The 24,200-nt window shown below is 33.3% G+C and overlaps 4 protein-coding genes across 6 annotated transcripts in view; 1 reads left to right on the plus strand and 3 right to left on the minus strand.

Moving 5' to 3' along the window:
- LOC111712844 (GTP-binding protein Rheb) overlaps positions 1-387 on the minus strand; it is a 25,243-nt gene extending 24,856 nt beyond the window's left edge. For 2 of the 3 annotated variants that reach the window (XM_023487586.1, XM_023487588.1), the window contains exon 1: positions 376-380. The gene's annotated coding sequence lies outside the window, so the exon portion shown is untranslated. Of the gene's footprint in view, positions 1-375 lie in introns of all 3 variants that reach the window. The other variant, XM_023487587.1, reaches the window with a different exon arrangement.
- Positions 1-13,647, minus strand: part of LOC111712842 (cyclin-G-associated kinase) — a 24,964-nt gene extending 11,317 nt beyond the window's left edge. The window contains exons 1-17 of the mRNA XM_023487583.1: positions 13,544-13,647; positions 12,695-12,764; positions 12,242-12,335; positions 11,452-11,529; positions 10,687-10,773; positions 10,440-10,566; positions 9,744-9,840; positions 8,967-9,051; positions 8,319-8,413; positions 7,050-7,108; positions 6,203-6,275; positions 5,056-5,234; positions 4,803-4,969; positions 3,353-3,422; positions 2,077-2,172; positions 972-1,076; positions 207-265 (exon numbers count right to left, since the gene is read on the minus strand). Of these exons, the coding sequence (XP_023343351.1) occupies positions 207-265; positions 972-1,076; positions 2,077-2,172; positions 3,353-3,422; positions 4,803-4,969; positions 5,056-5,234; positions 6,203-6,275; positions 7,050-7,108; positions 8,319-8,413; positions 8,967-9,051; positions 9,744-9,840; positions 10,440-10,566; positions 10,687-10,773; positions 11,452-11,529; positions 12,242-12,335; positions 12,695-12,764; positions 13,544-13,593 (1,591 nt within the window). The 5' untranslated portion in view covers positions 13,594-13,647. The remainder of the gene's footprint in view (positions 1-206; positions 266-971; positions 1,077-2,076; positions 2,173-3,352; positions 3,423-4,802; positions 4,970-5,055; positions 5,235-6,202; positions 6,276-7,049; positions 7,109-8,318; positions 8,414-8,966; positions 9,052-9,743; positions 9,841-10,439; positions 10,567-10,686; positions 10,774-11,451; positions 11,530-12,241; positions 12,336-12,694; positions 12,765-13,543) is intronic.
- Positions 13,648-14,178: 531 nt separating this feature from the next.
- LOC111712843 (E2F-associated phosphoprotein) lies at positions 14,179-21,622 on the minus strand. The gene is made up of 11 exons (XM_023487585.1): positions 21,537-21,622; positions 20,214-20,274; positions 19,480-19,568; positions 18,443-18,536; positions 18,097-18,145; positions 16,942-17,030; positions 16,706-16,851; positions 16,270-16,335; positions 15,504-15,587; positions 15,053-15,175; positions 14,179-14,453 (listed from the first exon to the last, which is right to left on the minus strand). The coding sequence occupies exons 1-11, from the start codon at positions 21,587-21,589 to the stop codon at positions 14,369-14,371; spliced, it is 939 nt and encodes a 312-aa protein (XP_023343353.1). The 5' UTR covers positions 21,590-21,622; the 3' UTR covers positions 14,179-14,368.
- Positions 20,768-24,193, plus strand: LOC111712845 (fermitin family homolog 2). Its single transcript, XM_023487589.1, has 5 exons — positions 20,768-20,886; positions 22,704-22,776; positions 23,167-23,236; positions 23,596-23,627; positions 24,021-24,193. Exons 1-5 carry the CDS (start codon positions 20,839-20,841, stop codon positions 24,089-24,091), a joined length of 294 nt encoding a protein of 97 aa, XP_023343357.1. The 5' UTR covers positions 20,768-20,838; the 3' UTR covers positions 24,092-24,193.
- Positions 24,194-24,200: the final 7 nt, after the last annotated feature.

A 24,200-nucleotide genomic window follows, 5' to 3' on the forward strand; every position in this document is an offset into this window, starting at 1 on the left:
CCCCCCCCCATGGTGGGATATTGTACCAACTAGAAGCACTTTTTAACACAAAATAATGGTGCTAAAAACCCTAAACACACTTGATTCAGAGACACCTTGTATATAAATAATATTCATGGTCGAAGATTACTTATCATCAGAAGATAAGTAATAAAAACATGTTTATTGATGATAATGATACGTTCAAAAGAAGTTGTTGTTGTTACCTAAAGCTGTTGATGATTTCCCATCCAAACAATGAACCACAACAACATTTCTGGCGTCCCTAAACAATTTTTAATTCAAATAAAATAAAAACATTTCTTGTATCGCTAATTAATGTTAGATTCAAATCAAATCAGGCTAGTAAAACGTCTTACTATTCACCCCCCTGACTAGAAATGAATTTACTAATTCAAGCCGCTTGCACCGTTTAAAAATGAAATTAAAAAGTATAAAATAAAATATTTTAAAATGTTTCTTGTACCCTTAAATAATTTTAGATTAAAATCCCATCAAAAATATTTCTTGTACGCCTAAATAATTTTAGGTTTATATCATATAAAAAAAATCATTTCTTGAATTCTTGAATACTTTTAGATTGCTTGGAGTTTTAAATTCAAGTCAATTAGAAAAAAATAAACATTTTATCCATCTCTAAATAATTTAGGATTGAAGCAACAGAAAGATTAAATCTCCTGTCATAAGCCAAGAGTCCTTAGAATAAATCAAGAAATAATAAAAAATAGAAATATTAAAGGCTAAAAATTTGTTTTGAACATAATTTATAAATATATTTATTGTCACAATTCGGGTTGTAAATCGTTTTTGAAAACACGCGTTTTTTCCGTTTTTCGATCGTTTTTAAAAGACCCACTCGTTTTGAACTTTTAGAAAATGAATAACGATCGTTTTCGAAAACGATCAGCAATCGTTTTTTATACAATTTTTTAAAATAATCTAGAATGTTGGAGAATCTAGAGGAATATTACCTTGCTAAATATTCTAGAATGTTGGAGAGAATGTCTATAAGATAATCTAGAGCAGGAACAGAACCGGCCGGCCAGGAATAGTTTACTAAGCTTCCTGTTGGATACCTTAAAAAAAATGTTCGAACTTTTCATTATTATTTCCAAACTACCAGCTCATCATTCTCACTTCTTCACTAAAACTTTCCTTAAAATTTTTAAAAAACTCTTTAAACAAATTTTCCTCCTCTTTATGATTTTGGTAAACTTTCTTTTGCAAAAATTTTACTGAAACTTGAAAAACTAATGATTAATTTTCTCATCAGGTAGATTTAGTTTTTGCATGATGAATAAATGTGCACACTGCATAGGCTTAATATGTCAAAGGGTTCCCGATATACTAAATTAAAAGGTTCCTTGTAAACTAAATAAATTGTAAACAGTATACTAAATTAAAAGGTTCCTAGTATACTAAATTAAAGTGTAAACAATATACTAAATTAAAAGGTTCCTAGTATACTAAATAAATTGTAAACAGTATACTAAATTAAAAGGTTCCTAGTATACTAAATTAAAGTGTAAACGATATACTAAATTAAAAGGTTCCTAGTATATTAAATTAAAGTGTAAACGGTATACTAAATTAAAAGGTTCCTAGTATACTAAATTAAAGTGTAAACGGTATACTAAATTAAAAGGTTCCTAGTATACTAAATTAAAGTGTGAACAATATACTAAATTAAAAGGTTCCTTGTAAACTAAATAAATTGTAAACAATATACTAAATTAAAAGGTTCCTAGTATATTAAATTAAAGTGTAAACAATATACTAAATTAAAAGGTTCCTAGTATACTAAATTAAAGTGTAAACAATATACTAAATTAAAAGGTTCCTAGTATACTAAATTAAAGTGTAAACAATATACTAAATTAAAAGGTTCCTAGTATATTAAATTAAAGTGTAAACAATATACTAAATTAAAAGGTTCCTAGTATACTAAATTAAAGTGTAAACAATATACTAAATTAAAAGGTTCCTAGTATACTAAATTAAAGTGTAAACAATATACTAAATTTAAAGGTTCCTAGTATATTAAATTAAAGGGTTCCTACTGTATAATGTTTGTACCTGGTTCCTGGATACGTTCTTTCTGCAAGATTATAAACAGTATAGTGACCACTGTGTGCTGTTTCCATCATATTCTTTACATCTTCTATATGATTCCTAAATAAACAAGATTATAAACAGTATAGTGACCACTGTGTGCTGTTTCCATCATATTCTTTACATCTGTTATATGATTCCTGAATAAACAAGATTATTAACAGTATAGTGACCACTGTGTGCTGTTTCCATAATTTTCTTTACATCTTCTATATGATTCCTGAATAAACAAGATTATAAACAGTATAGTGACCACAGTGTGCTGTTTCCATCATATTCTTTACATCTTCTATCACGTTCACCTCAGCTATGAAGTAGGTTTTATAAACAGAGACAACTAAGGATTTTTCAGATTCTGAAAGTAGGCTTTGTCTAAACCTAGCATGTAGATTTTAGAAATCCCTGTCGAGCCCATTTTGAGAAAAAATCCATTAAACTTTGTTGTGTAGTTTAGACTGAAAAAAGGCGTTTGACTTTCAAAAAAATCTGTTCCATTCTAGAGATTTACCCAGTTTCTGAATAAACAGAGCGGTAAAAACTAAGCTAAATACTTTTAAATGATTAGAGTTCGGTTAAATCCATTCTAAACTTAGTCTCTGAACAAACAGGCATCAAAAGTCAGAGTTAAATACTTTTGATGGAGAATATTTTAATCCATTCAAAATAGTAAAACTCGATGTGCGAGTCCAGAAAGCGTCATAAAGTAGAGCTGGAAACTTTTGATTGGCCATTTTTACAGGTTAAACTCATTCTTTGAACACAGAGCGCATTTGCAATCATTACTATAAACCGTAAATAAAATTGAACTGATTTCCATTCAAAAGGTAAACTCAGTTTCTAAATATTCAGAGCGGCAGAAACCTATGGTAGACAATTTTGGTTAGAAAGAGTTGAAAACAATTTAAAAAGTTTTTAACAGTCGAAAATTCCACAGAGCCGCACAGACCTAAAAACATTTTGATTGGAAGGAAATAGTTTAAATCCATTTTAACAGGTTGAAAGAAAGTCTTGGGATAGAAAACTTCAGATAAAAGGCAAAACTTCATCACAAACACTCAAGGATACTTTTTATCCTTTCCCCACATCATCTATCAATGATTACCGCTCACAAGACTTCCGACTTTTTAGTCTCTATGAAAAACTTACCTATATGTTGATTCAATACCCTCTACTGGAAATATTGAAAAACTTAACTATATGTTGATTCAATACCCTTTACTGGAAATATTGGAAAACTTACCTATATGTTGATTCAATACCCTCTACTGGAAATGCCATTGCTGCAACACGGGAGGTAATACAGTGAAAATCTAAGAAGAAGAATCCCTTAAGCCATGTGTACCATAAACGATTCACTCTCGATCAGAAAATAAGACAATTTGTGATATTAAATGGAATAGAACTGAGATTTCTGAACTTCCGGTACCTTTCCTAAATCTATAAAAGGGACTGTGCGTAATTTCGAGGGTCATACTAGAAAAACGATAAAAAAAACTCGTAAAACGCTACACTCAAAGATCGCTACCGGATAAAACGTAAGTAAAAGAAAAACGCTTTTCTATCAAAATATAATAATATTATATAGGTTTGATTTTTATATTGGATTAAAAATTGTATTTTTTTAAGGTCATGTTTTGGTAAGGCCTGATCATGGTCAATTCTTATATTGTACTGCGTAATTCCGCAATTAGAAAAGCATGAGTGTTTAAATAAATCTTTGAAGATTCTAAAATGGTTTCTGTTGAAAGTGACATCTGGTTTGTACCGCACCATTTTCGTTTAATATTTTCCTGACGTGGCACCTTCAGCCTTCCAGGATGCTTTTTTCATTATCCCAAAAAGCACATAGACATGTGTTTCAAAAGCATATGGACACGTGTTTCAAAACCATATGGACACGTGTTTAAAAAGCATATGGACACGTGTTTAAAAGGCATAAGGACACGTGTTTAAAAAGATGGACTCGCAAAATTCTACACCAAAGAAATTTCAAGTGACCCTTCATGCAAAGATACCAATGCCTGCTATATTGTTGATATGATGTTGTAATAGGTTTAAAAGTGTTTAATTCTGATAACTCCTACAGTATAAATGCAAAGACACTTTTGTCGAGAAACCACAATCAAAATTTATCAATTTTCAAAATAAATCGGACATTGCCAATTGCCATCCTTGCATGGAGAGTAACTTGAAATAACGCTTACAGTCCCTTTAAGAGAGCTAAAACAATTAAAAACTGGTTTATCATTCTAAGCAGCTTCAGTAAAGGTTCCGAAAGGCCTTTACGAAACCTATTTGAAACGGAAATCCCCCCTCTACCAGAAATTCTTATATCCGCCCTTAAGGGGAGGGGGGGGGTCTAGAACGGTGTCATGACAAACTCCTGAAAGACAAACTCCTGAAAGACAAACTCCTGAAAGACAAACTCCGGAAAGACAAACTCCTGAAAGACAAACTCCTGACAAGACAAACTCCTGAAAATACAAACTCCTGAAAGACAAACTCCTGAAATTATGAAATTTTTCTCTGAATGAAATATGATAAAATTCATAAACTTTAGGAGAAAAAAACCGCAAATATCCTAGAAAAAATTCTCAATCTTTAGTAATTTGAATAATCAGGAGTTTGTCTTTCAGGAGTTTGTCATGGAGCCGTCTAGAACTATGAAAGGACGGGGTTGAATAATCTACCTAGTTCTCTTGGACTGATGGTTTGTTGGACAGAAGCTACAACATGTTTTGTTGTATCCTTCAGTCTACTGAATATACTCCCAGCAGCTCCCTTCAGAGCTGTTATATTTGCTGCTCCTGCTACTCCTGCTGCTCCCCGCAACCCGGCCATGCTCCCAACTCCCAGTCTAAATTATTGAAATCAATGGGAGGGTTCACACTTTATTAAAAAGGATTTAAAGAAGACTTTGTAAAATTGAAGAATGCATTTTACCTGTATCCTGGATCCTCTGGTGTGGTAGGATGAGAGGAAGGTGTGGCTGGAGCGGATAAAGGGGTGTGGCCGGATAAAGGGGTATGGGTAGGAGGCACCACAACCTGTCTGGGAAGGTCAAGAGAGCCCCTGGTAGGGAACCCATGGGTTTCAGCAATGGCGGAAATCTCTTCAAGGACCTTTGATATAAATGGTTATATAATCTATACAGGACGATTGATTCTCATTATAATAATAATTTAAAGTTTAAATAAAAAACGAGAAATATTTCACGGATTTCCGGTTTTTATTACTGAAAGGATTTCTGACCGACTATATAAATGCGTTAACCTAAGATATTCACTTATAGTCGTATTGGCGGAACTATTGGATAATAAGTAACGAACAAACCAATCAATTTATCATATATTTAAATAATTAAGGCCCATGAATAAAGTTGTACTTGCAATCTCACTATAGTTTCAGTAGAAGTAAATAATTCCATTTACTGTTATAGCGCCGATTAAAGGATTCATATCTCCAATTGAATAATGAGATAGATAGAAAGGTTACCGCTATGCAATTTCTGTTGGTTCAAAATAGACAACAATCACAAGACTGAACCTTGATTGGATCAGGCGCTAATGGACTTGGCATACAGGAGTGATCTATGAATTATGATTAAGGTTTCTGGTTTAGGTTTATGACAAAAAATTTAACTTTTGTGTTCAATATTATTTTTTGATCGCTTGATCTCGATATCTAAAGTGGATACTTTAAAGTTTAAGGATAAATGATTGATCCTTTGTTTGCTTGACAAGTTAAAGTAACCCGTAGGCTTGTTTAAGATGTAATTGTAGATCAATCTTTGATCCCGAATTCACAACACAAAAGATCTGACTTAAGGTTTTTAGAATCAAATCAAAGCATGAGAGCACAAATCAATTCTTTTGATTAAATAATTAACTAGATTAGGAACCTAGGGTTGCCTAGGGTATAAAAGTCGACCCACTAAACTTAGAATCTCAAAATCAAAATTAGAACATCCCCGTGGCTCAACCGATTTTCCCAATCAAAATGTTAGGCAAATCCGTACAGGGGTTCCAGAGTTATGATCGGACAAACAAACAAAACACAAACAGAAATTACAACTTTATATATAGATAACCTGAGTAGCTGTAGGTCTGTTTCTAGGATCCAGAGTAAGCATTGATTTAATCAGATTGTTGTACATCGTATACCTAGACAGTAGTAGATAATAAATATTAAACTTAAGACCAACCACCTTTGCTTGAAACCATTGCTGGACTAAACTCTGCAGAAGAAATAATATGAGGTTTATTACAGAGAGAACCAGAAAACTATGGAAAAGGAAGACAACATAAAAGCAATAATCAAGTGTATTTGATGTTGTTACAAAGCAAATAGCTTTTTTAGTAACTTATTAAATCACTTATTAAGTGAAATGGTTCTGTTTAACTGACCAATTGATATATATCATGTTCGTTGGAGTATTTAAAGTCATAACTTGATTCTTAAAGTCGTCTTGCTATTTCAGAGTTTTTTAGTTCTTACTGTAACTTGACTGAAATTATGGCCATTATCTATGGTTAAAATAGGTTGAAAAATGTTAAATGTTGTAAATTGATCTATTAATTTCTATTTCTGTAATACTTAGAAATTGAAAAATCTTAAAATCTATGTCCTGCGTGGGTTCATTTTAAAAATTTCATCGAACAATGTTTGACACTAAAAGCAATGTTGAAACATTAAAAAGTTTTAGTCCTGAAATGTATTTTAAAGGGGAAACGCAAAAAAAGTTATTTCCTCTGGAATGTCGTCTTCCTTTTAAATTATTAAATAATCAATATTTAGGATAAAGATAAATTTTGATGTGTTTTTCCAACAAAATACATTGATAAACATCGACAAGTGTCACTTTTCAACAATGCATAACACGAAGGGAGATGAACTGACGCATGAAACTGGCAAAATGGTTTTACTTAAAAAATTACCTTGAATCATTGGCCGGGATTTTGTAGTTCCCATTTACTATAGCAAGCTTGTTCGAATCCTGGGAAAAATATAACAGCTTAAGAACACGTGATTTTAAAAAATCACAGTTTCTAACTATAGGCGATAACAAAACTACTAGTACTAGGGATACTAGTTTGATAACTATATTTGCGTTTGATTGATTAATTTAAAAAAGGCATAAAATGCAAAAGTCCAAAAGGAAGGGTCTATAGTTCAAATATACTCAAAAAGACTTAAAAGCCTTGCCGTTGTTAAACGTTTTTTGGAATTAAGTTTGAATGTTAGAAAATACTAAATTTTCAGCACTGTCGACGATTTTAGCCCCTTTGCTAAATCAAATCTAATCAGACTCTCAGGGTGACCTCCCACTCCTTAATGCTTAGGATTTCTTTTAAGCAATGCTAGTAACCTCCACTTTTCTCCCACCTCCTTAAGACAGATACAGGAGGATAGTGTAAGATCTGAGAATCTCTATCTATGGTGTGTTCAGGGTGTTCATACTGGAGATGCTCTCCAGCTTATCCTACAGAGAAATTCTATCTTCAATCTACTTATCCTACAAATCTCTACAAATACATCAAATCTACAATTACTCTTAATGTCTAAAATAAATTATGTAATCATAAAGTTTAATGTAAAAAACATTTTAAAGGCATATTTTTATCTTGAATTTGAGTATGATTTTATGATTGAAAGAAGGAGGGCAAATTATTTTAAAGACTGTAAATAAGTTTTATAAATGCTTAAAAGTCTAGCCGATACTTTTACTATGTTTAAATGCTAAAAAGTCTAGCCACTTCCGTTTAAAGTTTTTGTCTTGTCTTTCAGAACACGATGGGTTAGTTGCGTCCTTCTAACCTGCTTTATTTCTCTTTCTCCAGGTTTATAAATCATCCGTGATATAATCAGTGCTATTTGAGGTGAGCCGAAGAAAGAGTTTATGCTCACTCTTATGTTTGTAGCAAACTTGCCTGGACTCCAATAGGTAAAATGAGCACAATTAGGTTATAACTAAGGTTTGCATCTCAACTCTTGATGAATTAAATCGGGGCCACAAATCCATGCACCCAACCACCAAACCATTTTAAATCGCTGTCCATGAGCCAGAGGAGGTATCTATCGCATGGAGGAGGGGCAAGGGCGGGAGTGCAATCACAACAATCTGTTTAAAGCAAACCTGTGACGCGGGGATTACAAACTGTTATGAATGCACTCCCACACTCCGTTAATCCCTGCGTGTTACTAACCTCGAAAGGATGTTTGTTGTAACATATACAGAATAGAACACATCCAGCTGCCCAGATATCTACACTTTGGTTTACAGGGTAGTTAGACCAGGTGTCTAGATAAATACATATTTATCAATACATTAATTATATATTGAATACGCCACTGCCACTGCCACTGCCACTGCCAATGCCAATCCCACAGCCACTGACAATTATGATGCCAATGCCATTGCCAATGACATAGTGACAATGACATAGTGACAATGACATGGTGAAAATCACATAATGACAATGACATAGTGACAATGACATAGTGACAATGACATAGTAACAATGACATAGTGACAATGACATAGTGACAATGACATAGTGGCAATGACATAGCAATGACATAGTGACAATGACATAGTGACAATGACATAGTGACAATGACATAGTGAAAATGACATAATGACAATGACATAGTGACAATGACATGGTGACAATGACATAGTGACAATGACATAGTGACAATGACATAGTGACAATGACACTGACAATGACATAATGACAATGACATAGTGAAAATGACATAATGACAATGACATAATGACAATGACAAAGTGACAATGACATAGTGACAATGACAATGACAAGAACAAGGACATTGATATTAATAATTTTTACCTAACATCTCTGGTGCTCTGTACATAGGTGTACTGTACTTAGCCAACTCATCCTCAAGTATGTTTCTTTGGTTAGCATTCCAGTCCTGTACAAAGTACAATTTTTTTTTTTTTTTACAAAACTTTGTAAATTTTATTTTACGCTTTTTTTGGAAGCTGCTGCCTGTGTAGGATTATGTACTGAAGTTGTACAGCTACCAAGATACTTGCAGAGGATTATGTACTTTAATTGTACAGCTGCCAAGATACCTGTGTAGGATTATGTACTGCAGTTGTACAGCTGCCAAGATACCTGTGTAGGATTATGTACTGCAGTTGTACAGCTGCCAAGGTACCTGTGTAGGATTATGTACTGTAGTTGTACAGCTGCCAAAATACATGTGTAGGATCATGCACTTAAATTGTGCTGCTGCCATGATACCTGTGTAGGGTTATGTACTGTAGTTTTACACTGTACAGCTGCCATGATACCTGTGTAGGATTATGTACTGTAGTCGTAAAGCTGCAAAGATACCAAGGTTTTGGATTATGTACTGTAGTTGTACAGCTGCCAAGATACCTGTGTATGATTATGTATTGTTGTTGTAAAGCTGCAAAGATACCCAGGTTTGGGATTATGTACTGTAGTTGTACAGCTGCCAAGATACCTGTGTAGGATTATGTACTGTAGTTGTAAAGCTGCAAAGATACCAAGGTTTGGGATTATGTACTGTAGTTGTACAGCTGCCAAGATACCTGTGTAGGATTATGTACTGCAGTTGTACAGCTGCCAAGATACCTGTGTAGGATTATGTACTATAGTTGTACAGCTGCCAAGATCACAAAGTTTAATCTCTTGATTAGCATCTATCAGTAGATTCTCAAGCTTAATATCCCTAAAATATAAAAGTTTAGCAAAATAAAGGTGAAGATTTCTTAGATACTCCCCCACCCCCCGGGGGTGTTTTTTTAATGATTTGGTGGAGTAAGATGAAAAAGTGGACATTAAAAGACCAGTTTTTCTTTGAAAGCTTGATAGTTTTAACCCTAAAAATCATCTTTTTCCAAATAAAATTCTTTTATTTACCCAAAATCAGTGAAAAAAAAACATAAAAAAAACTTAATAACATCTGGGGAAAAAAATTATTTTCAAAAATAAACATCCCTGGCCAAAAATTATTTTTTTCCTTATAAACATGAGATAAGTCTAAAAAATAACGGTAACGCTTTTTTAAATCCAATACTGTCCTGAACCTGTATTTGTATATCCCACCTATGTACTATCCTGAACCTGTATTTGTATATCCCACCTATGTACTGTCCTAAACCTGTATTTGTATATCCCACCTATGTACTGTCCTAAACCTGTATTTGTATATCCCACCTATGTACTGTCCTAAACCTGTATTTGTATATCACACCAATGTACTGTCCTAAACCTGTATTTGTATATCCCACCTATGTACTGTCCTGAACCTGTATTTGTATATCCCACCTATGAATGACTGGCTGGGATCTGTTATGAAGAGCAGCCAGAGCTCGGCACAAACTTGACATTGTCAGACAGACGTTCCTAGGGGACAGCGGCTCAAGAGTACACTGTAACAGCTTAGCCAGATCTCCTAGCAGATAGATAGATAAGATAAGATAGAAAGATAGATAGAAAGATAGATTGAAAGGTTGCAAGATTTTATTTTATTTTCTCATTTTTAATTTGTTCTATTCTAAGTATTCACACTAACCACGTGGGCAGAGTTGCATTAAGAGGAGGAACTCCTTCATCTTTCTTCCTTCTGTATGCTCAATACTTGCAGCCGTCACAAAATCAACTAGAATTTAAATTTATGGGGTAAAAATAAATAGAGAAACCCAAAAAAAAAAAAGATTTAAATGTTCTTCCATTTTTATAGACTTTCCAATTAATTCTGTGTTCATAAAGAAATCAATTGTTTTCCCGAGAATTTTCGAAATTTTAACTATTAGCGTTATTTTGAGTGACCCTAGCTCCATGTGTTAATTGACGTGTCCGATTGACAACAGTACCCTTTAAATCGTGGCCTAAACAAGGATTATCTTATCCTTATTTATCTACTGAAACGCTACTAACAAGGATTATCTTATCCTTATTTATCTACTGAAACGCTACTAACAAGGATTATCTTATCCTTATTTATCTAATGAAACGCTACTAACATGGATTATCTTATCCTTATTTATCTACTGAAACGCTACTAACAAGGATTATCTTATCCTTATTTATCTACTGAAACGCTACTAACAAGGATTATCTTATCCCTATGTATCTACTGAAACGCTTCTTATTGTTGTTGTTTGCATGTTAAAGGTGTTCAGGGTACCGTTGTAAATCAGACTTTCCCCTCTTTGCATGGAGGGTCACTGAAAGTTACACTTATATTCCCTTAGCGGAAGTTCTCCCAATACATTATAAAAATAAAAACAAAATACAAATATAACAAGGATTTTTTATTAATATTTAAGATATTTACCAATATCTGGATGCGGTTTCAACTCTTTTAATAGTTTAATCTCTGTAACAACACTCTTAATACTCGCCTCATCAAACACTGCGGATAGAGCGATTTCAATAACAAATTCAATATTCTTACTATTATTTGATTTTGTAACAAACTTTATCCTGGGAGAGAAACTAATGAATTGGAGAGGTCGCTGAACTACTTAACACTGTTCAATTCCGAATCCTCAACTCAAATTCTCATGAATCTTAAACTTTGAATGGGTGATTCAAAATTTGAGCCGGAGGTAAGTAGTTCAGCGGCTTAGCTCAAATTAATTAGGTTTAGTCCTTGAGTTCCAAACTTTTAAGCAATATAGAGCATTACAGTGTCTAAACTCGATATCCCCAAACAAACCTTTAATAATGCAATAACGTGAATAATTCGTGAAAAATGAGTCGGGATTTAAATTATAAAAGTTCTGACCTTTATTTAGCATTCAGAGGTGATTATCCTAAAGTTGTCAATGTGAACCCCGTTCTTACCAGGGGCGTATATTGATAAAATCACCCCCCCCCCCCTTCGTTTGAAAATATTTTTTTCCCTCCAGAAGTTAGATAGTTTGAGGAAAATAAATGATTTTCAGGGGAAAATAAATAAACTTTAAGGTAAAAGTAGGACAAAGGATGAAAAATTGCCTAATCTCTAGTCCAGTTTTTCATCTCCAAGATCTCTAAAAAGTATTTAACCCCCCCACCCCCTGGTTCTTCAAACGAAAAATACAATAAAATTGTAGAAAATAGATTGTTTAAAAATTGCTCTCCTAGAAATCGTTTGAGTGCATATTCCTTGCCCGAGGCGGAATCCCTGGCGGAGTAAATAACAGCACATCCGCCCTCACCCAGCTGACTCGAAACCTAAAATTAAATTTTCCAAATGACGAATATTCAACAGATATTTTACAAATTTTTCGTAAATTTATTATTTACTTCCCTAAAAGTCACTTTTAACTTAAATTATTGTTTTAATTATGTGAATCACTAAAAAATGCTAGATTTGTTGTTTGTATTCTGAAAAGAAGACAATTTTAAGTGACTGAACGCTATGGGTAAGACTATGGTTGGAGTTGATCTTTTAATTATTTTGTGAATGGCGGCATACATGAAGTGAAAAATATCAATATTTTTAAAATCTATATAATTCCTAACAGTCACTGCGAAGCATTTAATTGTGATTTCATGGCCCGCCTAACCAGGCAGGATTGCTTTAAGTCTACCTGAACTCTGAGGCCATCAACCTCGACAATAGATCCAACAAATCCATTATCTACTCCTCCACTCTCTCCACTAATAAAAATGAATTCAATTACTAAAAAAAATTTCCATCTTATCATTTCTAAATTTTGTAAAAAAAGTTTTAATTTTTGTTATTAACTGTACTTTTCAATAACAAACCACTCTTTTTACAAGAACTAATAATTATATTTTGAGAAAAATCATTTCACATTAAGTAAAAGACAGTAAGTAAAAAAACAAAACAAAAAACTAAAATTCGAGCTATTTTTATGCTGGGAACTTCCGTCATTCCACTGTTTTCAGAGCCCGCGATTTAAAAGCTTCGGGTTGAGTCGTAATTCCTTAAACCCAGGTTTAAGGCTCAATCTTAGACCCAACTCTAACGACATCTTGCGTCACGTGATTGACAGCTGCAAGATCTTCGGCTCAACTTACGGAGTTAGGCCCGAAAATAAAACCAACCTTGGTTGATTTTAGTGGAGAAATAGTCTCAATGTTTAGTCTTATTCTAACAAAATCACGGAATCAGCCAATTTTAACAATGAAAATGCGCCAAAGACGAAATTAAACTCCCACACCTGAATTTACACTCGGCACTTAACTGGGATAATTCATTGGAACTTAAACGGAAAGGAACTCAAGCCGGAAATCTTTGATTAAAGGATTGACAGTGATTTTTATTATCATTATTACATAAACTCAACTCTGTGGAAAATCAGTTGCAACTTATCTCAATATTCGAGCAGTAAATAAGGCCCAAGCTTAGACTTTAGTCGTATTTTCCTGGATTTTTAAATCGCGGGCTCAGTTAAATCTGGTTTTCACTTGACCTTAAATAGTTGAAAGCTGACCGACCAACCCTGTTCAGAAGGTCGGCCATTTTATCTGAAAATAATTCATATTTCAATCAATCAATCAATCTAATCTGACAGATTCATCGCTATGAGTTTAACGAACTGAACATTTTCCCCGTGTGAACTTTCATTAGGGGTGTATATTTTCCCAAAACTTATCCCCCCGCCGTTTTGAAAATCTTTTTTCCCCTCGAGTAATATATACAGCAAATTTTTTACAGGTTTTATTCGCTGAATTGGGAAGAATTAATTATTTCAAGAGGAAAATAAAAAATTTTAGGGTACACGTATTAAAGAGAACAACAAAACTTGCTCCTCGGTGTCCAATTTCCTGAAAATTGTAAACCCTGGTGAACTGTCTCATAAATACCCTTTCACGAATGGTAATTTCCCCAATATCTGTTCAGGTCAAAAAATGTTAGATTTCGACATCCTAGGTTAAGTTAAGTGTGGCTGCTGTACCAAACACTAACACTAGGACATGTCAGGGCCGGGTGTATTTTTTTCAGAATTACCCCCTGCCCCCTTAAGGTGAGGGGGGGGGGAGGGACGATCTTTGAAAATCTGGAAAATTGCAATATAACTTTGACATAAAGAGAAAATGTTCAAAATCTACTGATCTGATATTATTGATTGAAAACTTTTGTACTTTTTTAAAAATGGCGATATAAATATCACTGGTTTGTCAAAAAAAGGATTCAAAACCCTGCTTCTTCTGTCTCCCAGCACCAGTCTATGTTTGACCGAATTAAGTTAATCCGATTAACCTAAACGGATTAGCTCAGGTAGAACTGGATTAAACTAGGTATGACTGGCCACAACATTAAAGAAATGGTAAACTTCATCAGTGTCGTACATCGCTAGTTCGGTCTTACACTGATCACATCTAAAATAAAATATATTGTAAGTATTAATAAATACGTATTTCGAGTTAATCGATTATATTATATTCGAATATCTTGCTGTTAAATGAATGTTCACGTAATTCAAAACAAACCTTCAATAAAGAAATGACATGTCCGACATACCGTTGTCTGAGCAATAATTAACTGGAAATATTTGCTTTTCTGTTGTTGGAAAATTGATATTTGTATTTTTAGTCCCAGATTTAGACCACAGAGGTATAAAGTAAGTGACGTGTCATGACTACAAGGCCAGGTATGCATTTTCCATTGTGTTTGTTGATTAAGAGCGAGGGCCAGGGGGATCTAATTCTAGCCATATAGAGATGGCGCTTTGTACCCTTTTTCCTAGTACAAATATAAGCTTTTTGTAAAGCAAATTTTTCTGCATGGCTTTCGACTTCTTGCAATTTGAAATAACACTTTTAAATTTTACAAAAATAATAAAAAAATTATTTTTTGAAGAATTTGAGAGGTTGGGCCCAAATTGTTAATACGGTATGATGTTTACTGAATACGAACAGACAGACAAACCAACAGACAAACAAAGTTAAATACATATTTATACAGGTAACCTTCCTACCTTACAGGATGGTACTCCTGGTCTGGGTGTGTTATAACTCTGCCCTTCTTCCCCTTTTGCTTCTTCAACGGTATCTTTAGTTTCTCATCAGTTATCACAGAACAGTTTATCACAAACATGGCTCTGATAATGGAACAATTGTGGGATAGGGGCCGAGTGCTAAGAAACGAATGAGATAGAGGGCCGAGTGGCTAGGATACAATTGGGAAGTTGCCGCTTGGGAAATTTGCACATTTGGGAAGTTGCCACTTGGGAAAATAACCTTTGAAAGTTGCCGCTTATAAAATTACCTTAAAGAAAGTACCTAGCAACAGGTCAAATTGACATTACTAGCTTAATTTCACAAAATGGCGACTAAAAGCATTTAAAAATATTTTGTGCATATAGAATTGGGGAAAATAAATCATTAAACTCTGAGGTTAAATTCTAAAACATTCTGTTTTTTAAATACCTATACTGAGTTTTGTAGAGCTCATGTCTTTGGCAGTCGAGACAAACAACAGTGAAGCAGGCTGGACAGTTTAGTACAGCATCACTTACAACACCAGATGTTGTCTACTTTTCAAACATTGACACATTTAAGCATTTTCAAGCATTCAAGCATTAAGCATTAAGCATTTAGCATTCAAGCATTCAAGCATTCAAGCATTCAAGCATTCAAGCATTCAAGCATTCAAGCATTCAAGCATTCAAGCATTCAAGCATTCAAGCATTCAAGCATTAAGCATTAAGCATTAAGCATTAAGCATTAAGCATTAAGCTTTAAGCATTCAAGCATTCAAGCATTCAAGCATTCAAGCATTCAAGCATTCAAGCATTCAAGCATTCAAGCATTAAGTATTTAAGTATTTAAGTATTTAAGTATTTAAGTATTTAAGTATTTAAGTATTTAAGTATTTAAGTATTTAGCATTCAAGCATTCAAGCATTCAAGCATTCAAGCATTCAAGCATTCAAGTATTTAAGTATTTAAGTATTTAAGTATTTAAGTATTTAAGTATTTAAGTATTTAAGTATTTAAGTATTTAAGTATTTAAGTATTTAAGTATTCAAGCATTTAACTGTTCAAGTCTTCAAAGCATTCAGATATCAATTCATTTATTCTAGAAAACAATTGCTTTTTTAGGCCAAGAGACTAAGTTTATGAAGAAATTCGCAAATGTCGATATATATGAACTCAATTAAGTTTCGTTAATCAAAGAAATTAACAAAATCTGCCTGTTGGGGAGCGGTTTAGGGTTCTTACTCTTGTCCTTATTCTTGTCTTGAATCTGGTAGGATCGTCTAAAAGAACATGAGATTTGAATTCAGATGAATAAATAACTATATTATAATATATATATATATATATATTGTATATCATATATATGCAGCTGCTTTCTAAATCTGAATGTGACAGGTCAGTTCGGTCAGGTAAATTGACCTAAATTTGCTATGGAAGGAACCCTGTACCAGATTTTACCAGATATATACAAGAGATGAAAAGCTATGGAAAAGCTTTATTTTTATTTTAAATCAGGAAACCAATATGTGAATTTTTACAGCCCTGATGAGCAAGAAATTGCTCAAATAAATCCAATTCCAGAGATAAAAATACTAGAACATTGTTTATTAAATCTATGGGTTTTGTCATAAAAAAAAAATCAAAGTTCACCTGACATCATCCACCCAGTTCTGATCATCGTCATCCATATTTGGATCATAGAGAAGATCTTCATTAGTTTGAACCTTCCGTTTATCCCCTCCACCATCCTCCCCTCCCTCCTCATCAGAATCAAAATATATGTCGTCATACTTCTCCTAAACAAAATATAGTTTTTACAGAATCTTACAAAAAAACATTTTCAACGAAGTAAACTTATTAGAAAGATATCGATTTAGCAACAATACCTGAGATTTTGTCTGATCTGTGGCTGAACCTGAAGCTCGAGCTGAACATGAGGTTGAACCTCCAGGATCTTCCGCCATATCCTCAACATCTTTAAAGGGACTGTAAGCGTTATTATAAGTGACCCTCCACGCAAAGATAGCAATGCCCAATTCTTAATCCTTTATAAACCTTTATCTGAGCTGAAAACTTTAGAATGAAGGATATCAACATTAATGCTTGAACTTCTGGTTTTACTAAACCCAAGATTATTTTAAAACGCATTTGATATCCAAGAAATAAGTTGAAAATTTAACCAATCAGTGTGTCACGTTAAGATGTACTCTTTAACTTCTGAAAAACCGGTTTTGATTTCTGGTGTTGATGGTACCTCAATTGAACTAATCATCCATTGAACGAACGTAAGTTTTGGATTATTGTTTATTAAGACTAACGTTCAAAATGACCATGGTCCCAAAATATGTTTTTTAATAATTTAATATTAACATGATTAACTTGATATTTGTTTAAATGCTCTAAAAGCCGGCTTGTGAACACCTGACTTTAACTCAATCGGATATTAGTCCATTGTATCTGTAATTTTTATCAAACGTAACTATTAAACAGTAGAAATATCCAAAAAGAGGATTACAAAAAGAAAATCAAAAGTGTGTACATTGGATAATCAGATTAAGCAATCGTGATTAAGGATATCTTCTACAGTGTTCAGCTCTGGTCAATAATGTACAAGATTATGTCGTTTTTCTATGTTTAAAAGAGTTGAATTCTGATAATTCATTTAAGTTTTCCTCCAGTACAAATATGCAAGTCACTTTTGCAGAGAAACTACAATTGAAAATAACCTATCTTCAAAATCTTAAATATTGATATCTTATTCATACTTTCTCAGACAAGCTTTTTAAGGGTAACGTGTTCAGCTGTGCATTGCTATTTTTTCCTGGAGGGTCGCTTGAAATTACGCTTACAATTAGATTCCCAATCAAAATTACCGGAAAAACAATAAGAAAATAGGAATTACAAATATAAATTTTAAAACAAAGGAATTCCAAATAAACAAGGGAAAACAATAAAATTGGGACTAAGTTAGGATTTTTAGGAAACAAAGAAAAATGCAGGGACCCACAATACATTGGGAATAAACAGAGATTTACAATTACCTGGAAGATCTGGCTCCAGGGTAATAGAATTGTTTGCTATCGATGCATCCTGAACATTTAGAAATAAGCGTTAAGCAGGGAAGATACGCAAAAAACTAAATGTACGCAAAAATGTAGGATGAGAAATGTAAACATTTTTTACGAATGATCTAGACTACCAAAACTATTGAATTAGATAGATAGATAAAATTTATTGCTAAAATACAAGTATCTGTGTACAGAACGCGTTTACAATTACAAATTGATTATTATTTTTACAGAATAAGCATAAAGCAATTTGGTGGAAAATAACTTTTGTTTGTTTTAATTATTGTTTCCACTTATTAATGATAATCAATTAACATACCTTTTCAGCTTGTAGCATTCTTTCTTCCATTTCTTTTTTCATTTCGGCTTCAAACTCATCTTCCTCCTCCATACCATCCTCATCATCATCATCCCTGATAATTCCACATTGATAATGAGACTGTTTTAGTATCTTATGGGTTCCATAGTGTTCTTAATTTTTTTTCTTTTATAATAAACATACAGTGCACAGTTATGTAGTTTACAAAAGCAAGTGGATATGTTAGATCTTGATAAAAAGATATTCTCAGAGAAGTGAGGTGTGTAATGTTCCATTTTAAGAATTTGGTATAATAACTTAAATATGGTATGACAAAAAAATCGTTCAATTTACAATGAGTATGAGAAAGTGTGTGTATGAGAAAGTGTGTGTATGAGAAAGTGTGTGTATGAGAAAGTGTGTATATCAGAAAGTGTGTATATGAGAAAGTGTGCGTATGATCGAATAGTTAATATAGTAAAAAAGGTATCTATATTTTTCCAAAAAAGGGGTGTTTGAGGTGGGGGACACAAAAAGTGACCCACCCCCTACACGAATGCTCTCGTACGCTCCTAAAAAACTGTAATTCTTCAAGCGGCCGGCCTTTGTTACTGAACAAGCAACAATTTTCAGGATTTGATGCAACTATAATGTACGGGACATTCAAGTCCAGACTCATAGTCGTGCTACCATAGGTGCAACCATGTTGTCGAACTATGCTTTCACTGTTGTAGAGCATTGTAGACTGTAGGTAGATAGAAACGACCTGTGTTTGTACCTTTTGTAGCACGCCTCACGGGCAGCCGTAGTACATTTGAATTTCCGAGCCGGGTCAACCTTTCCGGTCTCAGTTTGTACTGTACCTAGCTCAATGGATAAGACTAGCCGGTGCAACAAGGTTGACGCGGTCAGACTTTAAGTTGAATTTACTTTTACTGAAGGGTCAGAGGTGCGTGGCCTAAGAAACTGGACAATCATAGTCGAAAAAAAGGACAGATGAACAAAACCATCCTTCTCGGAGACAACTCCCCCCCCCTGTAGTACCTTAAGTATCCTACCTTGGTTCCCGAGATGCGCTTATTCTCACTTTCCCGTGTGCTGAGGTTCTTGTTGCAATCTTCCCAATCCGAGATTTGAAATCGTCATCCTTAATTTCAGTTCTTCAATTGGATTCCGAAAAAAAAACATTTTGGAAAAAATATCATCCTCCCCCCTCTTTGCTATCAGGACACTGCATTGTTATCTTCCCAATCCGAAATTTGAATTAGTCATCCTTAATTTCAGTTCGTCAAAAGAATTCCTGAAAAAATATTCCCCTCGCCCCTCTTTGCCTTAAAAAACTATTTTGTAATTGTCCCAATAAGAGATTTTTAAAGTCATCATCCTTAATTTCAATTCGTCAATTGGATTCTGGGGAAAAAAATACTCTTCTCCCCCCCCTCTTTGTCATCAAAACACTTTTTTGCTTTTTTAAAATGATCTATTTCAATGCTATAATTTAGAAAAAAGTTACAAGTCTTAACAATTTTTAAAATTTTTGTTATCGATTTTTACGGTTATTATCGTTAGAACTGACGAGGGTCAACCCAGACAGAAATATGTTTTCAATAAATGTGGAGCTAACATCTACTTATTTTTACTCTACAAAGGTTTGGTCAATCACCATCACCAAATTTTAAGTCTTAATATTAGATTCCTTTAAAATTGGAAAACCTATCATGTATCCCTTGAAAAGTAAATATATAAAACGATACATGAATTGCATATAAACACTGAAAATACAAAAACTTACATCTGAACTCTCATTTTCACTCTGGGAGTCATCTTCGTCCGTCGACGATTCATTGTCTGCCCTTAATAACACATCTTTATAAAAAAGTAATTGGGAAACATCTTTAGAGAGAGAAAATTTTTTAATTGAACTCATTTGCGCGCAATAATTAATAACATGGTAATTTCCTAGAGAACGATTTTTATTAATCTTTGTGAAGAAACAATCTCAAGAACTGACGAGGGTCAACCCAGACCGAAATATATTTTCAATAAATGTGGAACTAACATCTTCTTTTTTTACTCCACAGAGGATTGGTCCTTCACCGGATCACCGAATGAGAAATTTATCTTTATCAATTTATCATGATAAATAAAATAATAACGGCTTCTTTTTCTTAACTGCATACAGCTTGAACAGGCCGAGAGCCAGTCTTATGTTTTTTTCTTTTAAAAAAAACCTCAGTAAATGTTTCGAATTTAAATAAAATTAAATTATAAATGTTCACATGTTCTAAATTGAATACTAGCACGGAGCCAAAGAATTCTTAGAAGTGTATCTTGGAAGTTTCCATATTTAATTCTTCAGTTGTTTCAGGGAAGATAACGATGGCATTTAATTGATAAATAAATCGCACCGATTGTTCATGATGGATGGTACTTGGGCCCTAAACATTCTTGTAACGGATTTGCAGGTTGTTTTCTCAAATAATAGAATTTTAGAGATATATAGAATTATACCAATGTGAAATGTTGATATTTTATCAAAGACAATATCAGATAACCCAAGTTCAATTCTGATTCTAATCACTGCTTTTCATGCTTCTGATATGATTTGAATTGAAGTCTTTAATTAAGAAGAAAATTAAATCTCCAAAATTTTCTTGTAAATTTAATCATGTATTGGACTGTCTGGCTCTCAGAAACATCTCTAAGCCATAAGTTAACCTCAATTGTTTAGGTATCTGTAAAAAGTTTATTTAAAATGTTATCTGACGTAGGCGTCGGTCCGTCCTAGAGAGCGATTTTTGGACAACCCCCCCCCCCGGGCCCAATCCCTTCCTATCAATTTTGTACATGGATCTTATGACATGAATCTTAAATGCATGCATCCTAGCCGCAGCGCTCGGCCCAGAAAGTTTCTTAACTAACCTAACCGGTGGCCGCAGCGATAGGCCACCTAGCCCATCCTAGCCGCCTACCTATTCAATAACTTTGAATTAAATAATAATAAGAATTGTGGAAAATTGCATTTAAATTTGTTTAAAAAGAGGTGTAAGAGGGTTCCTGAAATCTTGCTCTAGGATTAAAGTCTGGAATTTGAAAACTGAATCAATATTTAAACCTGTAATTGGAACTGTAGACATCTTGAGCTGTGACTAAGTCAAACTTATTCATTATTATCTGCAATCTTGATCAATTTGATTATTTTCATCGTATAGAACGTTCTGATTATGCAAATTGTAATATCAAATTATTATAGCTACATTGAATAAATATATTTGAAAAATAATTATAAATTTATTGGATTAAATCAATTATTTAAGAAAACAAAATATGACAGATTTTGAGATTTTAAAGGTGTTTTCTTCTGGGAATTAGTTTTCATCCTGTGCAATAATGCCGCAAATAATTCTTCATAATGAGTAATCCGAGAATTTGATTTGTTGATTTATACTTGTTTTGAACAACTAGACGAAGACGATAAAGCAAATTGTCGTCTTTGATATTTGTTTAATTATACGCGGTATTTTTTATTATGTTGCGAAGTAACAATAAATAGAAAAGAGAAATTTATTTTTTAATCTTTGTGAAGAAACAATCTCAAGAACTGACGAGGGTCAACCCAGACCGAAATATATTTTCAATAAATGTGGAACTAACATCTACTTATTTTTACTCTACAAAAATAACAAAAGAAAGTGTCTTAACTAACCTAACCCGTGGCCGCAGCGCTCGGCCCCCTAGCCCATCCTAGCCGCAGCGCTCGGCCCAGAAAGTATCTTAACCTAACCTAACCTCAAATAACAAAAAATAAATAATAATAAATTTGCTGAAAAATAAATGGTCATGTACAAAATTGATAGGAGGGGGGGGGAGGGGGGCCCAAAAATCGCTCTCTAGGACGGACCGACGCCTACATCTCAAAGTGCTATAGACCCTTTTGTTATTCTTGAAAAAAAATGAATATAACACTTTGTAGATTTTTGTACATGCTTAATCATATTCTGTTAAACACTAAACTTAAAACTCATATTGTAAACGTTTTAATATTGATTAGGCGGGGATAATACTCAAACCAGCAAATAGCTAATCCTCACCTAATTGCTATAATTACATGAATATAGTAAACAATATAAAAAATAGTTGCAGATTTTTTGCCTGTAACATTACAACTTGTATTTTTAGCAATAAACTATATCTTATCTTTTATCTTATCTTGAGATTCTAAGTTCAAAATTTAGGGTTTGTATAAAATTTATATTTGAAGTTAGGTTACTATCTTCTATAGGTTGAGAGAAGTGTGCGTGTTCATGGAGAAGACCATGTTGGGGGTGTCATGATCAAACTTGTTGATATATTAGGTACTAATATACTTTTATTTTTATTAAATTGTTTCCTGGGCTTTTGAAATAAGTTTTCTAACTTACATTTAAAGAGGTATATACAGAAAAAAAATACACGGTAACTTCCGCCCTATATTAATATGAAATTCTTAAAATAAAGAAGAGCTATTCTTTTAAACACAGAGCATTCCATATCATATTGGACTATTTCCAAGCGTTAACGCTAAAATACGCAAATAATACTCGAAAAAAAACTTAGTATTTTCAGCATACAAACTTTTATATTAGCCTTGTAGAATTTTTTTATTTTTTAAAATTTTCTGTTAAACCGAAACTCGCAATTTAGAGCTAGCTATAAACGATCTAATATGATGTAGAGCACCCTGTATAAACCTTGAATTGTTTAAGATATAGCAATGGACTGGTCGGATCATGCTCTCTGGTGGCCGGCCAATAACATGTGGCTTCATAAAACCAGGCAGAATATTTTAGTGCGACTTTTTTAAGGAATTTTCTGTTTATATTTTTTTAGTTGACTTACAACTATTTAATAAGTTACGATAAACAATAAACATGCTTAAGATGTCGAGAACTAAAGTTGATTTTCCATAAACCAGACACCAGAAACGATGAAAAAGAAGAACAATAATTCAAAGTTCACGATAGAGATGTCTAAGGTTTTACCTCTAAAACTTGATTATTTCTGGTCACAGTTTTGGGATTAATGAGGTCATTTTAGTTTGAAAAGCTGAGTTTTATCTCTACGCCATGGATTTGATGTAAAGTTTGGTATGGAAAGTCTCTTTGTTTTGTTAAATTTTAAAAATGTTCCGTTAGATGGACGCTAGAACAATATAATCTAACTGCAGGTAAACAGCTGAGATTTCGGGGGGGGGGGGGCACTTTTACTGAAGTAGATTTTAAACTGAAAGTTGAAAATATGATTAAAATGTTAAATATGTTAAATGCGAAAAGAGGCATCATTTTTTGGCACGAGCATTATTTAAGTTTTTAAGTTGACAAGTCTACTGCATTTTACATAATTTGCAATTTTTCGCAGATTTTCAAAAGAAATAAATTTTTCAACAAGCGTTTCATGGATAAAAATTTCCGAACATTGTGAATTTTTGTATCCTTATAAGGAGCTTGACTAATTGAAGAAATTACATAAACATAGAAGTTGGGAAATTTATTGTTTGGACATGAAAATTTTTTTTAAAATTATTTTACAAAACTCGAATTTTAGTTTTTTGTTTATTTAGATCATTGTCTTGAGTTTACTCCGATGCACAAGAGGCACGGGGTTTATCTTGGCGGAGGGGGGGATAGATAAAACTCCTAAGAATGCGCGAATACCGGATAATATTTCTTTAATTCTCTCTCTCTATGACAGCTTGCCATGACAGCTTGTTTCTATAGATAGTTTGATTTTAATTTGATAC

Source organism: Eurytemora carolleeae, unplaced genomic scaffold (assembly GCF_000591075.1).
Source record: "Eurytemora carolleeae unplaced genomic scaffold, Eaff_2.0 scaffold1324, whole genome shotgun sequence".
In the NCBI taxonomy this organism is placed as follows: Eukaryota; Metazoa; Arthropoda; class Copepoda; order Calanoida; family Temoridae; genus Eurytemora; species Eurytemora carolleeae.